The sequence below is a fragment of the Ananas comosus genome, linkage group 11 (assembly GCF_001540865.1).
Source record: "Ananas comosus cultivar F153 linkage group 11, ASM154086v1, whole genome shotgun sequence".
In the NCBI taxonomy this organism is placed as follows: Eukaryota; Viridiplantae; Streptophyta; class Magnoliopsida; order Poales; family Bromeliaceae; genus Ananas; species Ananas comosus.
In genome coordinates, this window is record NC_033631.1 from 4,218,855 (window position 1) to 4,234,798 (window position 15,944).

Genomic DNA, 15,944 nt, shown 5'->3' on the forward strand with positions numbered 1-15,944 from the left:
TCGTACTCATAAGTTGTTTTCGATGATGGAGCTTCCGAATCGACGATCCACTCTGTTAAATATGATCTAGAGTATTTGAAATTTCTAGAAAATAAATTTCGTAAATTTTTGAAATCATAATAAAGTCCATCAAGCGGGTGTAAAATGAACGGTCAAAATTGAACGATGTCTTAAAAATGGATGATCGGATCCTTCAATTTAAGATCGGAGTTATTAATCTTTATCTAGGTAGTGAATAGAATTTTCTATCAAAAATTCAACCTATTCGGATTCTTTTGCACCGTTAAACTAGCAACTATTCCATACCGGCCGTTAAAAATTGTCAATTTTGTGAGCTTTTGATCGTAAGGTAAATGATGTCGAAAAATTATGAAATTTGATTTCTAGATGTTTCAAATGCTCTAGATAATGTTTAACGGTGTGGATCGTCGATTTGGAAGCTCTATCATCGAAAACAACTTATGAGTACGAGGGCGATCGTACTCATAATAGTATAGTAGTCGGACTCTATATATATATATATATATATATATATATATATAGAGTCCAGCTACTATACTATTGATAGTACCAAGTCCTTGATACTATTGAGTTTTCTACCATTAGATCTACCCTTTGATCATTTCCACCCGTTAGATTATACTATTAAACCAACCACTCACTCAACCCTAGGGGACCACTATCAATTTAACCGGGAACCACTATCATCCTAACCGCACATCCTTTCATCCAACGGCCAAAAACTCAATAGTACCAATGGCTTGGTACTATTGATAGTATAGTAACATAATTCTATATATATATATATATATATATATATATATATATAGAACCTAATTAATTAAGTTGTAGAAAAAGGTGGTGAAAGGATAATGAGCACAAGAAACCTACCTTCCTCAATGAGGAGACAAATTAAGCAAATGAAACAGTCCATGAGGACCACAACCTTGTGAGCACATCAATCTCCATCTTTTCAATATAATAGCTCAAATTAAACAGTAGATTCTCCATTAATTGGAGTAGAGTGATTGCTTCTTTTTTAACCAAAAGAAGCAAAGCAACAAGAATCCGTAGGACCAAGAAAATCTTACCAGACTCCTAAATAGATCCGATCATTAGTTGAACAGTCAATCATGCTACCAAGGCAAGCTAAAATGTAGCACACAGAATTGGAGAAAGGTTATATATATTATATGAGGTAAATCAAGCATAAATTGGTTTCATTTTCCAAAACCTTTTAATCAAGTTTAGAGAAGCAACAAATTATTAACTAGATGTTATATTGAGGGGCCCTGACACATGCACCCACCCATGCCATGCATATGTAAAACCACACTCCAGCAACCAACTTTAATACCATAAAAAGAAACGAAAGAGATCCCAAAAGGAGATCTCAAAGGACACCCCTAAGCAATGAACTCTCGGTTCAAGTACTGTACTTATATTCTCCCCTCTCCCTAGCAAACTCAGATAGAACATATATCCTCCCTCGTCCCCCTTATTACCTAAATGCCACTCATCCATCTCCTCTCCCTGATCGGTCGCCAATTCCTCTAGCTACCAGAAACTAATACCAACAATTAAACAAACCTGTTTTAATTCATTCTCTCTCTCTCTCTCTCTCTCTCTCTCTCTCTTTATATATATATATATATATATATATATATATATATATAGTCCAGATTATACTATTCAACCAACCACCCACTCAACCCTATGGGGCCTATATCATCCTAACCGCACATCCCCTAATCCAAGGGCCGAAAACTTACAAGTACCAATGACTTGGTACTTTTAAAAGCATAGGAGCTCAATTCTATATATATATATATATATATATATATATATAGAGAGAGAGAGAGAGAGAGAGAGAGAGAGAGAGAGAGAGAGAGAGAGAGTCCGGCTGCAATGCTATCGATAGCACCAAGCACTTGGTGCTATCAAGTTTTCTACCGTTAGATTAATTCCTTTGATTATTTTTACCCGTTAGATTATACTATTCAACCAACCACCCACTCAACCCCAAGGGGCCCACATCATCCTAACCGCATATTTCTCAATCCAAGGGCTAAAAATTCAATAGCACCAATAACTTGGTACTATTGATAGTATTCCGGCCTAATTATATATATATATATATATATATATATATATATATATAGAGAGAGAGAGAGAGAGAGAGAGAGAGAGAGAGGGAGAGAGAGAGAGAGTTGGACTGGGCTACTATTAGTAGCAAAATCCCATTATTGCTACCAGTTTTTTAGCCTTGGATCAACTCTTTTCATTATTTCTAACCATTGGATTAAATACTATAACCCAGTGGGGACCACTCAACCCTAGAGGGATCACTCAACTCTAACTGACTAATACAGGAACTATTCCTAGAGGGATCACTCAACTCTAACCCAGTGAGGACCCTACAATTTTTCATTCAAGGGTTAAAAACTTGATAGCAAAAAGAGCGTTTTACTATTAATAGTATTCCAACCTAATTCTATATATATATATATATATATATATATATACTAGTTGAATGTACGTGCAAATGCACGTAACAATTATTATAATTTATTTTAAATCAGTATACATTTGTATATTATATATATCCAAAATTTTACAATAAAAACTATATTTATAAATTAATTTGTTATATTTTATTAGAAAATATTTACAATATCTTACCGTGTTCGTTTTTTTATATATAAATACATAAAACATTTTTATATACTTTTTGATTTTTGATAAATCAAATTTAAGTATGTGTTTTAAATTAAAAGCATAGAAATTTAATTCACATTTACTTTAAAATTTAAAATTTAATTTTGATCCACTGTAACAAAAAAATTAATTATTGATTCAAATTTGATATAAAAAATTAATTAAATTTAATTTATAATTTAAACTCAAATTTTAATTTTAATGTAAAATAGATTAATAGGAATGCTATTTTTTTAACAAATAGATCATAACTATTTATTTTTATTGAGAAATTTTTTACCAAATTGATTATAAACGTAGGATTGAATTTATAGATGGATAGGAATGCTATTTTTAAATAAATTGATCATAGCTGTTCTTTTTTGAAATATTTTGTTAACAAATTAATCATAACCATTTATATGGAATAGATTTCAATATTTAGTAGAGATTTAATAGATTGATCATAACCGTTCGTTCTTATTTGAGATATTTTTAACAAAAAAATCATAATCATTCATAGGGAATATTTTTTTATTCCTTTTTGGATTCCGTTTGTCATTGTCGGAATTTCTATACGCTTTTATATATATATATATATATATATATATATATATATATATATATATATTAGGAATTCTGCTACCATACTATCTATAATATCAAGCATTTAGTACTATTGAGTTTTCGACCGTTGGATAAATGGATATACGGTTAGGATGATAGTGGTCCTCTAAGATTGAGTGGTTGGTTGGTTGAATAGGATACTCTAACAGATGAAAATGATTAAAAGGTAGATCTAATGACAGAAAATTCGATAGTACCAAAAGTTTGATACTATTGATAGTATGACTTAGAATAAATTTTTAATTAGGCTTCGTTTCGTTCGGGGTTAAGTAAGAACTAGTTATTTTAGGAATATGGTTAAGTTCAGAGTTAAGCCTGAAATAGATTAATTTTGCGTTTGGATAAAAATTTAGTTGTTTTTGGGAATAAGAACAATAACGTTTGGATAGATAATATGTAATAAAAAGAATAGTGGATAGTTATAAATGAAAATTAATGATTTTTCCCCAATTTTTATATTTGAATTTAAATTTTTTATTTTATTTTTAAAATTTTAAATTTAAATAGATAACCTTTAAAATTAAAAAATTCAAAATTAAAATCTATATTTTTAAATCTCAAATTTAAAAAATTAAAGTTATAACTTTTAAATCAAATCTAACAAATATAAAATTTAAATAATTAAAAATAACAATTTAAAATTAAAAATTGAAAATTAAAAATTGAAAATTGAAAATTTAAAAATATAAATATATATTTTAAGATTATAAATCATAAAATTTTAAAATTTCAAATATAAAATTTAAAAAATTAAAAATAATAATTTAAAATTTAAAATTGGATAATTTAAAATTTAAAATTTTTAAAATTAAAATTAAAATTTAAAATTTAAAAATATAAATATTAATTTAATATTACAAATTAAATATTTTTAAAAATTTCAAATTTAAAATTTAAACAATTAAACATAAAATTGAAAATTGAAAATATTAATATTAATTTTAAGATTACAAATCATAAATTTTTAAAATTTATAAATTAAAATTAAAATTTTAAATTTATATTTAAAAATTAAATTGGTGTGAGATTAACTTAATCCCATCCTTATTCCTTGGGTGGGATTAAGTTATTCCTGTGTGGGTGTTAACCCGGGTTAATGGGGGGATAACCCCCTTATCCTCCTTTAACCCCCAACCAAAGCAATCTAATAGAAGATTAAAAATGGTGACAAATTAATATCCGTTGCTTCTTTCACCCTTCCTCCGAGATCACGTGGTCTCATATTTCCACCTCCTTTTGCTTCCACGAAACTGCACCCAAAAAAGGCGCGGCCGCATTTGCGCCACACAAATAATTGAATCCCCACACACCCCACACACATGTGTATATAAACCCACTCCATTCCACAACAACTAATTAAACCTGTCCACAATTTGTCTCTCCCACCACTACTGTTTCTCCTCAACTCAACACAACAGGGGGAATGGAAAACCACCTAAGCGTACACCAAAAGCACCCCAGCAACCATGCCAATAAGGCGAACAAGAAGAGCAAGAAAAAGAAGCAGCCCTTCAAGGTTGTGTACATATCTAATCCGCTGAAGGTTACCCTGACCGCCGACAACTTCCGCGCCCGCGTGCAGGAGCTCACGGGCCGAGAGTCCAACGTCGCCGACGAGGGCGTCGCAGGATTCAGCGACACGAGCTACGATACTACTTCCCCGGTGTCGGCGGCGGCGGCGGCGGTGGTCGGGCCGAGGCCCGATTCAAATAGGCTAGGGGATGAGTACTCTTTCGGCGCCGTGGCGCCGCTGTATGATCAGATGTTTGGTGAAGCGTTCTCCGCGCCCCAAGCGCCCGGTAACTTTCCGGGACTCTTTTATGAGCCGCGTACCGAGGGTGGATTCTCCCATGCAGCATAGGTAAATTACGTTAGTGAATGAATAGTAGGCTTCTGGGGTTGTGCTCCTCATAGTTTGTAAGTATTGTTGCCTAATATTGTTCATATTTTTCTAAACTGAAAAGGTAGCATGTATACATATGTATGACTTGTTTTGTTTATTACTTCAGAAAAAAAATTTAGTTAGAAATATGTGTTGGTTTAAAAAAAACCAGTATTTTGCCCCGTGGCAGGAGATTTCATGTTTGAAATGACGGAAGGTCGGATTGGATTAAGTCATGCATATTCAAAGTGGTGAAAGATTGATTGGACCGAGTCGCAATCGAATTCCGTAGGCGTTATGTTTCCATGCTAAGTGAATTAGTTATATATTTCTAACAGCTTGAGCTTTTGGAAATAATAGTTAGTGCCGACTATAAATATATGCGACAATATACATGAAGCTATTAGGTTTCGAATTTGAAATCTCGGATACCAGCCATCAGATCTTTTGCAACCTGCGACGGTTAGGGTTTGTGAGATCTTAAGTTTTGGTTGCTGCAGCAGCAAGCTTTTTATTTCGTCGTAGCTTCGACCGTAGAAGTAGATAGGAATAAAATTTTGCATCTCAAAAAGAGAAACTTTAAAGCAGTGATATTGCTGCAGAGTAAATTCTAAATTTGGTGCTTTTGATTGTTTGGACTTGTTACTAATTATTCAAATAAAGCTTCAACTTGTCGAACTGTGTACACGCACTTGCAAAGAGGAGAACGAAGAACGTTAAACTGTAATGTTTATTATCAGATCAGTGGCGTTAACTATTAATTTAAAAATTTTAAGTTATTAAAAACATTTAACTAATTTATTTAAAATGTATAGATATGGCGTATATGGATCTCGATTGTGACTTTATCCAATCCAGCCTCCCATTACTTTGAATATGATTCGATCAAATTTGATCTCATGTCATTTCAAACGCAATTCAATCCAACGTAGCCTCCCACTACAAGATAGAATACTGTCTCTCTTAAGCCAACAAGTTTAATCAATATTTGATCATATTAACTTTATAATTAGTGCAAAATGAAAGAAAACTGCTACTTAATTTTTACTTTTAGTGATGAGTAGATATTTTTTTTTTTTTCAGTTTTTAGGACATTACAGTTATTATTATTATTATACCCACAATCAAACCATTTTTTTTCGTGAATTGTATTAACTATCCAATTGAAACCCTATAGATCAGCATATATATTTTAGTAAAATATTAAATATTCTGTGCATAAAGTGGATGTAACATTAATTACTTAATATATAATAATTTCATGAAGGCTGTGATCTAAGACTACGTATTTGAGCTCAAACTATCCATTTATCCTTAGGCTCACCACAATAAAGGCCCACATAAGCTATGTGTGTTTAATCACATAATTATCAGTAAATTATGGCCCATTGGTAATGAAGAAGTTCACACGTAACTATCCATTATGGAATGATTTGCTTACCCACTCTATTTATATAACATTTACAAAAAAAATATATGATTTGTGCTGCTAAAGAATAAAGAGACAATTGTTAATTATATTACAGTATGAGGCCTAAAAAAGGACAAAAAAATAGGTATATTTATATATATATATATAGAGAGAGAGAGAGAGAGAGATAGAGAGAATGGAGATGTGAAAGCAACTTCTAATTCATTATATGCTATTTATTCTCAGAATCTGAATGCTTTGCACCATAATAAAAGTTATATTTCATAGTATTGTTTTACGTGATATGCATGATTCGATCAGTTCGAATTTTAATTTGTTATTATACACGTAAACTGCTTACAAAATAGCACCTTAATTACAATCAGATAATCAAATAATACAAATTAATTGACAATAGAGCCTCAGATAATTTAGAACAACATGTTGTTACTCGGACATCCTCATTAAAAATAATAAAATAAAAAAATCCCTAATTTCAAACTCCAATTTTGTTATGGCCCATTAGGAATTTTTAATGGTTGGTAACATCGTTATTAATTGCAGCATTTATTGGCTTCCATTACTACATACATATAAATAAATCAATATGATAATAATAATATTGATAAGGTGAGAAGAGGTTGGAAGTAACACTACAACAAAAGCGGTCTATAGCGACACTTTTAAATGTAGGTACATGTCAAAAAAGTGCTGCTAGCTAAAATTACCGACACTTTTAAAAAGTGTTGCTATATGTGGGGTCGCTAGGTATATAGTGACAGTTAAAGAGTGTCGCTATAACCTAAAAGAGTGTTGCTAATTTACCAACACTTATTTAAGCATTTAGCAACCGCCGAAACTCTATCTCGTGGCTGCGGTGGCGGAGGAGGACGACAGGAAAGGCTCTTCGTCTAGAATTTCAGTGGATTGAGTGAAGAGAGAAGAAAAGATGGTAACTGATTTTTTTTTTTTTTCTATTTGTAATCGGGTTAAATGGACTGGGTGTGGTGGGTTGAGTAGAGTAATTTTTATTTTTGGTTGGATTGGGCTTTATATTTAGGCATAAGTAGATGTTTTTTTAAGTTTTAGCATAAATGGGACACTTACTCAAAAGTGTCCCAAACATGTGTCCCTATAACCTAATTATGTTGTAGTGTAATTACTAATTACTTAATAATTAGCAATGTTTATATTATTTTTTACTGACAAAAATGGCAATGTGGGTTACATTTAACAGCGGAACCAATAACCCAACAACCCGATTAAAACTAATGTGTTATATTGGGTCCTAATTTTTGTGTTTGTAAATTCATTCGATAGTTAAAATTTGTATCAGGTTCTGATCTCATCAATATTCGAACCTTCAATTTCGTGCGTTAGTAGTAGACGTCGATTTATGAATAACTTTGATACCATATTATTGAAAAGATCAATTTAATAAAAAAAAATATATATATCAGTGTTAGTCTTTTGAAAAACCCAGCTTTAATTCGGGTTGGAACCACATTGGATCCGAACCCGATTCGCTTTAAATCGTGACCGGGTCCCCAACGCCAAACCCATCACCGTCGACGCCACGTCATCACGAAGATTCTCCAGCGTTGAATGCGTAACGCCGAAAATATCCAAGCCGACGTGGCGTAGAGTGGGACCCCTCCCCCACCTATGCGGGCCCCACAAGTCAGTGATATACGCAACTATTTTTTGTTATTACCACCAGTGGCACTGGCCGTAAATAACACCAACCACGGCCCCTATTTACCAACTCCCTTCAACCTCCTCCCCCCTCCTCCTATTCTTCTCCTTCTTCTTCTTCGTCTCCTACCTCTCTACTACACATCTCCACGTAGTAGTCATCGTCGTCCTCGTTTTCCCCTCTTCTTCTTCTTCTTCGAGGGATCTACCCCACGGGGAGGGGACCGAGGGGGGGGGGTTGAGGCGACATGGGAAACGTGACCGGGAGGGAGGAGGAGAACGGTGGAGGCGATGACGAGGACCCCTCGGCGAGATCGTCGGAGGGGGGATTCGCGCCCTACCACGCGGGCTCGGCGGATTCCATCGGCGGCGGAGGCGGCGGAGAGTCGCCGCCGCAGAGTCCCCGGCGATCCCCATCCCCCTTCATGTTCGCTCCCCAGGTGATTTTGATAATGATGATGATGATGATTATGATGATGCTTTAATTGTTGATTTATTTTCGAATTTGTTTAAGTTTGATTGTTACATTGGAGTTTATCTCTCGTTGTTTAGTACTATTGATTTTGGAATTTAGTGGTTGAGTATGGGGCTAAAACTTCTACGTGGATTTGGTACGGTGGAGAGAAATAAGAGGTTTCAATTTTATTGGTATATGGATATGAGTTTTGACGCCTTATTTTAGTCGTGCTTTTGCAATTGGATTTATGGATTATGTGAGGAAAAGGTGAAAGGAGAGATGCGAAAACAGGGTAGCGGGGGATTGTTATTTGTTCCGTAATTCAAGGTTTTGGTTAAAAAGGGTCTCAAAAATGTTCTTATAAACGAGTAGCTTCAAAATATTACAACAATGTGAAAAAATCATAGGATGCACTTGTGAGAAACTAACTAAATATTAAAATATTAGTCCTGTAGAAGTTTAGAATTTACAGAGACTTTTTAGGCTGTGAAGATTCTGAAGTTGATGAGAAAATTTTGCAACCTTTGGTGATTTCTGGTATTCATTTTTAAGATGTTTCCTCCGAGAAATTAAATGCCCTAGGCCCTATTAATTGTAAATATTACCTACTGATTGGCTTCTGGAGGAACACTACATTACTTGGCCGCATCGGTTTATTCATGAAGTTTGAATTGAGAACAAACTCTTTGAGCTAAACACCGACAACTCACCAAGATAAAATTGCCAAAAAACAATAATTTTGACAGCAAAATGAATAAAAGTATCATTAGCCAATTTACTGAGATCAGTCCAAAACATAGTAATGAGCCCAAATTAGAAGGGTTTCAATTTGGTCTTACCCAAAAGTCAAATCCTTGCTATTATTAGTTAGTACATTAATTCGTATACCAACCACTGCGTCAAGCTAATCCAACCTATACATCTTCATCCGCACCAGCAAACGCCCAAGCTATTAGTGCATGACTTTGCTTGTAACTGGACTCTTGCTTCTGCATTCTCTGAAAACATTTCGCAACTTCATAAATTTTGCTTGTAAGTTGTACCTAGGAAATTTTGAATGCATGTGGTTTTCAAACATGTCATCCTTTAGTTTCTAAAATGTTTATACTCATGCGAATCTGCATGTTGAAATTTTCATTGGGCTGCTGCCTCGGACAGTAAGCGAAGATTCACTATTTTCTCAAATTATTCGTTCTTATGTTTCAGTACCTTTTTTTGGTAATGATATTTGCTAGGCATTTATGAGGGCAGAATTGTGATCGGGTGTTTCTCAGCGAAGTTAAATTAACGCCTAACAGCAGTGGTTAGTGGTGATCGAATCATTCTCTTCTAAGTAATACTTGACGAAGTACTGCATGTGGAAAATTAGTTTTGATATGTGATGACTTAAGAGTGCCTCTTAGATAAGTAACATGGAACCCCCTGGATCTTTATAGAATCACTGTGGAAAGTGATTACTGTGGTGAAATAAGACATCAATCATTGATTCTGGGCCAAATTGTCATCTCGTAAACGAAGTCCATATTAATTGCCCTTTGATATGTGCAGTAATGTAATTTGATGCTTCAACTGAATTTGACATGTAATTTGATTCTTCAGGTCCCTGTACCTCCTTTGCAAAGACACAGTGATTCACCTCAACTTTCCAATCAAGTGTCGACGAACGAACAACATGGAAGTTCCAAAGATCCTCCTGAGAGGAAAATCCCAGTCTTGCTAGTATGGACCCTAGGAGGAAAGAAAGTTCATGTAGAAGGATCATGGGACAACTGGACAGAAAAGTATGCTAACTGAAAAGCATTTTAGGGGCTCTGTTTGCTCGTGCATTATTTCTTCACTTCTTTTATAGATCTGAGACTTTAAAATTATGCAAACTATGAATGATGATAATTTGTGAGTGCCGCATCTTTTCCAGGTTATCCCTACAGAGATCGGGCAAGGATCATTCCATTTTAATGTCTCTACCATCTGGAATCTACCGTTACAGATTCATTGTTGATGGTGAACGGAGATTCATTCCTGATTTTCCTTGCATAACGGATGAGACGGGGAATACTGTTAATTTTCTTGACGTCGATGTGAGTGCTTACTCTCTTAAAATCTAATATCGTGGGGCTAGTTACCAATTCAGTCTTTTTGATCCTGATTTCATCTATGTTCTCAGGATTTTGATTCCGACATTTTAGTCCTTGAAGTTTGTTCCACGTAATAGTCTATTGGAAATGCCAAAACGTAGCATCATTGGGTAAAACTGAACCTAAAAGGCGTGGAATCTTTTAAAATGTAGACAAAACGTAAGGACCTAACTGTTATGCATGACAAACTTTAGAGTATATTATTAAAATTGAAACTCTGATGACATAATTAAGATTAGTGTCAAACTTCAATAACTAAATTTGTACTTAACCTGATAAAGTAATACCATTTTGCTAGCATTTTTTGGCTTTCAAAGTTGTAGATGTTTGTCCCGAAATTTGCCAACCAGCTTAGTTAGTCCCCTACAAATTTCTTGAAGGCAATGAAAACTAAGAGATGCACACTCTTTTTCTCTTTTTTCCTTTTTTGTTTTTCCACATTGTTCGATCTAGGATTATGTTCCGGATAATGTAGCAGGCGTCTCCGAATTCGACCACCCACCTTCTCCTGATTCCAGCTACAGTTGGCAGGAGCCCTCCGATCAGGACTTTGCGAAGGAGCCGCCCGCTCTCCCACCGCAGCTACACTTCACTGTTCTTGACCTGGAAAACTCCGAGGCAGCAGCCACCGTGAAGCCCCACCACGTTCTCCTGAACCACCTCTTCATAGAGAAGCCAGGGGGTCCCCAGCCACTCGTCGGTCTCGGCTTCACTCACAGGTTTCAATCCAAATACGTCACAGTCGTCTTGTACAAGCCCATGGAATGATAACATCGCCCGTCCTCATTCAATTTCGCATATATAGATATGTTCAAAACAGCGGCTTCTCTTAGTTTTACGAATTTCTAGGAAACACATCAATTCAAATTCTTTTTGCTTTGTACATGGATGTGAGAACTTCTGGGTAATGTTTTACGAGCTGCCCGTCACATTGGTTGTATCTGCCATTCTTTCTTAGGAGCAAAATGTAAAAAATTGCCAAAACAGTGAAGGGATGCCAAAACTATCAGAAATTAGTTCGCTTCCTTCTCTCTCTCTCTCTCTCTCTCTCTCTCTCTCTCTCTCTGAGAAACCTGTAGACGTTGCAATTTAGATTTAATACATTTGGTTTCTGTTGATTACTGTTTAATGAGGTAGCATTAATATCATTCAAAAGTTTTAGTTGGTGTGTATTTGTCATGTTACTTTCTACTTGATTTGTGCATAAGGTTTCAGGTACGGTAAGTGTGCAATATTTATGCGATCAAAATTGTATTGTATTTGAGAGGAAAAAGCCTAACTGTTCTTGCGACGTGGAGTTTATCCGTTTGTGGGGTTATATTCTCAGATTTTTTAGGAACTAGTTAGGAATGAATGTGTGCCCCAGGAAAATGCTATACTTTGCTTATTAAATACTGAAGAATAGAATGCTCCCTCCAAAAAAAGAAGAAGAAGAAGAAGAAGAAGAAGGAACAAGAGAAAAGGACCGGAGATCAGGAATCAATTAGGAGAAAGGGAATTCTCTGTGCGGTTCCTTTCAACAGAACATTACAATTGCATCTAAGGAGCCGTTTAGTTGCATATAGTTGCAATTGTACTGTAGTTGTAACTGCATGTAAATACAAATTCGGTGTTTGGTTTGATGTATTTAACTCCAATTGCTGCAATAGGAACTGCAAAAGGAGGCCCAATTACAGCAGTTCGAACTACGCCGAAATTGGTCGTAGTTCCAACTGCAGCAGTTGGAAAGAGTAACTTTAAATAAAAGATATGCTTATCTCCTCAATTTTTTTTAAACAAAAATTATTATTACTTTTTTTAACTTTGAAGGTAATTTTACCATCATGTATATAAAATGATAAAATTTAAAAATTATTTCTCAACTACATGCAACTAAACAAATTATTTATACTTACAGCGCTTTCTACTACATCCAACCAAATAGGATTCATATAGTTATAACGGATGTATTTTCAACTGCATGCATTTCTAATTGCGCTTTCTGTTACTAACTCGTCACTGCCAACATATTCCTGCTCGAGAACTACTTGCGTGTTGTAACTTGTCACTGCCAATTGCATATTAACTACGTGACTATGCTTAGTTAGAAGCTGCGTTAGCCAAACATATTTTACTTTGATTGTGCCAAGGGCCCAAGCATATTTTTCTCTCCGATGCTATAAGAAAGTGCACAGAAACTGCTATCAAAAAAGTTTCTCAACAATTTGGATCCTAATTAAAATTTGATATGAACTTGGTAATGTATTTTAAGACGAGAAGGTTTTCAAATTTCGGTTTTGGAACCTCTAAAGCCATAACCGATGTCTAACTCCCTAGCACTAAATTTCAGTTTATATTTTGGGGTTCAATTCACTTCGATCAATCAAACCAGAGTAGAGGCGTGGTCATATCTGCATTTCCGTGAGCCAATTTTTTCTTTTCGTGTTAGCAAAGAGACATGCAGTCGATAAGAAATAAAAAAAGAAAAGGAAAAAGAAGAAGACAGAAGTTAGACTCCAATCCAGTGATTAAGGGCATGTTTGTTTGAATGGAAGTGTGGTGAAAATGGAGAGGGGGAAGTTGTTTTCGTTATAAACGATCACTTCTGTTGTTTTTGATTCGCCGTAAAAAAGTTATAGTAGAAACTAGAGTTAACATGAAACTACGTCGTGAGCCAAAGTCAAGTACGAGGAATGGAGGTGAAGAAAAAAAATAATAGAATAATATACTGGATAAAAATAGTTATATTTAAATATATTTAATTATGGTACTAATTATTTTTTTTATTCAGTTGGCATATTTAAAATATGATACAAATTGATAAATTAAGTTTTAATATTTTTTTATTTAGTTTGTACAATTAAAATATGATAGAAATTGATTAATTAAGTATTTATATTTTTTTTACTTTATAATTTTATTGTTGCATTACTATAATTTATGTATAAAAAATAATTTAATTATTTTAAATTAAATTATAATTATATAAAAATATAATTATATTGTTTTTATTTATTAAATTATTTATTATTTATACATAAATTATAAATTATAGTTTTATATCATACATTTCGTACCAAACAAACAACAGAATTAATAAAACTTCACTTTCACAACTACGAAACAAACAGTACGAAAGTAGTAATTTTCACCTAACTTTACTTTAACCTAAAGTCCAGCGTCGGTGAAACCAACATGCACTAAATCGAACCAAAGTTACATAGATTTGGTTACGCTGAGCTTGGTCCACATTGAAAAGTTTCCGAACCAAATTGGCGCAAGTGATCACAAGATCTTATTGCTAGGACGTGATCGGTGGATAACGTACCCGAATCAGCTATGTGGTGGACGATAAAAGATCATAATTATGTCCTTTGCATGCCTAGTTTCATCATAAATTTTACTTTGAAATTAATTTTGAGACGATCTTGCGCGGTGACCAGGTCGAGCTCCACTCATTTATGGCCATAATTTTAAGGATATGTGTTGTATTTTAGGATGTGCTAAGTATTTTCCTAGCGCCCTTAGTTTCTTAGGAGAATTTAATGTCTCCATTTGCTGCATCCCTAAGGTGTTATTTGCTCTTCATATTTTTTAAATTTTTAACTGGAACGTCGGAATTTTATGTAAAATAAAAAGTTGTATATTGTTGCCATTAAAATATATATATATATATATATATATATGTATATGTAGAGTACGGCTACTATACTATCGAAACCACGGAGACCTCCGTGCTACCAAGTTGTTTTCAATGATACGACAACCAAATCGACGATCGGCTCCGTTAGACTATAATCTACACTATTAAAACTATCTAGAAACCAAATTTCATAATTTTTTCGACATCACTTAACAAGCGATCAAAAGATCTAAAAAATGACAAATTTAATGGCCGATGTGACACGTTTGTAAATTCAACGGTGTAAAACAATCCAAATAACATAAAAATTTAATAGAAAATTCTTCTTAACTATTTACAATAGCTAGATCAATACATCACATCTTGAAATTTAAATCCTTTATCACCATTTTTAATGAGATTTTTATTTTCAGCCGTTCAATTTGAGACTACTCGTTTAATAGACAAACGAAATCAAAAAATTATGAAATTTAGTTTCTAAATACTTCCAATAAATAAATACTTTCACTAATGTAGATCAACTCTAACGGAGCCGATCGTCGATTTGGAAGCCACATCATCGAAAACAACTTGGTAGCACGGAGCGCTCCATGCTACCGATAGTATAGTAGCCTAGCTCTGTATATGTATATACATATATACATATACATATGTATATATATGTATATATGTATATACATATACATATATATATAGAGCTAGGCTCCAATGCTTTCGAAAGTACGAAGGCCTCCGTACTTGTTGTTTTTTATGATAGAACATCCGATTCGGCGATCAGTTCCGTTAAACATGATCTACTCTATTGGAACTATCTAGAAACCAAATTTCATAATTTTTTGACTTCGTTTGTCTAGTAAACGAGTAGTCTCAAAATGAACGGCTAAAAATAAAAATCTCATTAAAAACAGTGATAAAGGACTCAAATTTCAAATGTGAAGTATTGATCTAGCTATTGATGTTAAGAAGAATTTTCTATTAAATATTTATGTTATTTGAATACTTCTACACCGTTGAATTTAAAAACGTGTCACATCGGCCATTAAATTAGTCATTTTTTAGATCTTTTGATCGCTTGGTAAGTGATGTCAAAAAATTATAAAATTTGGTTTCTAGATAGTTCTAATAGGGTAGATTATACTTAACGGAGCCGATCATCGAATCGGTTGTCCTATCATTGAAAACAACTTACAAGCACGGAGGTCTCCGTAGTTTCAAAAGTATAGGAGACGTACTCATAATATATATATATATATATATATATATGTACATATGTGCATATATATATATGTACATATATGTACATATGTATATATATAGAGGCTACTATACTATTATGAGTACGATCGCCCTCGTACTCATAAGTTGTTTTTGATGATAGAGCTTCCGAATCGACGATCCACACCGTTAAACGTTATTTA

The 15,944-nt window shown here is 33.9% G+C and overlaps 2 protein-coding genes across 5 annotated transcripts in view; one reads left to right on the forward strand and one right to left on the reverse strand.

Moving 5' to 3' along the window:
- The window catches only part of LOC109717836 (tetratricopeptide repeat protein 5-like), a 119,979-nt gene that overhangs the window by 26,994 nt on the left and 77,041 nt on the right, over positions 1–15,944 (reverse strand). The window lies entirely within an intron of this gene.
- Positions 8,445–12,033, forward strand: LOC109717837 (SNF1-related protein kinase regulatory subunit beta-1-like). Its single transcript, XM_020243778.1, has 4 exons — positions 8,445–8,752; positions 10,369–10,550; positions 10,685–10,847; positions 11,358–12,033. Exons 1-4 carry the CDS (start codon positions 8,561–8,563, stop codon positions 11,670–11,672), a joined length of 852 nt encoding a protein of 283 aa, XP_020099367.1. The 5' UTR covers positions 8,445–8,560; the 3' UTR covers positions 11,673–12,033.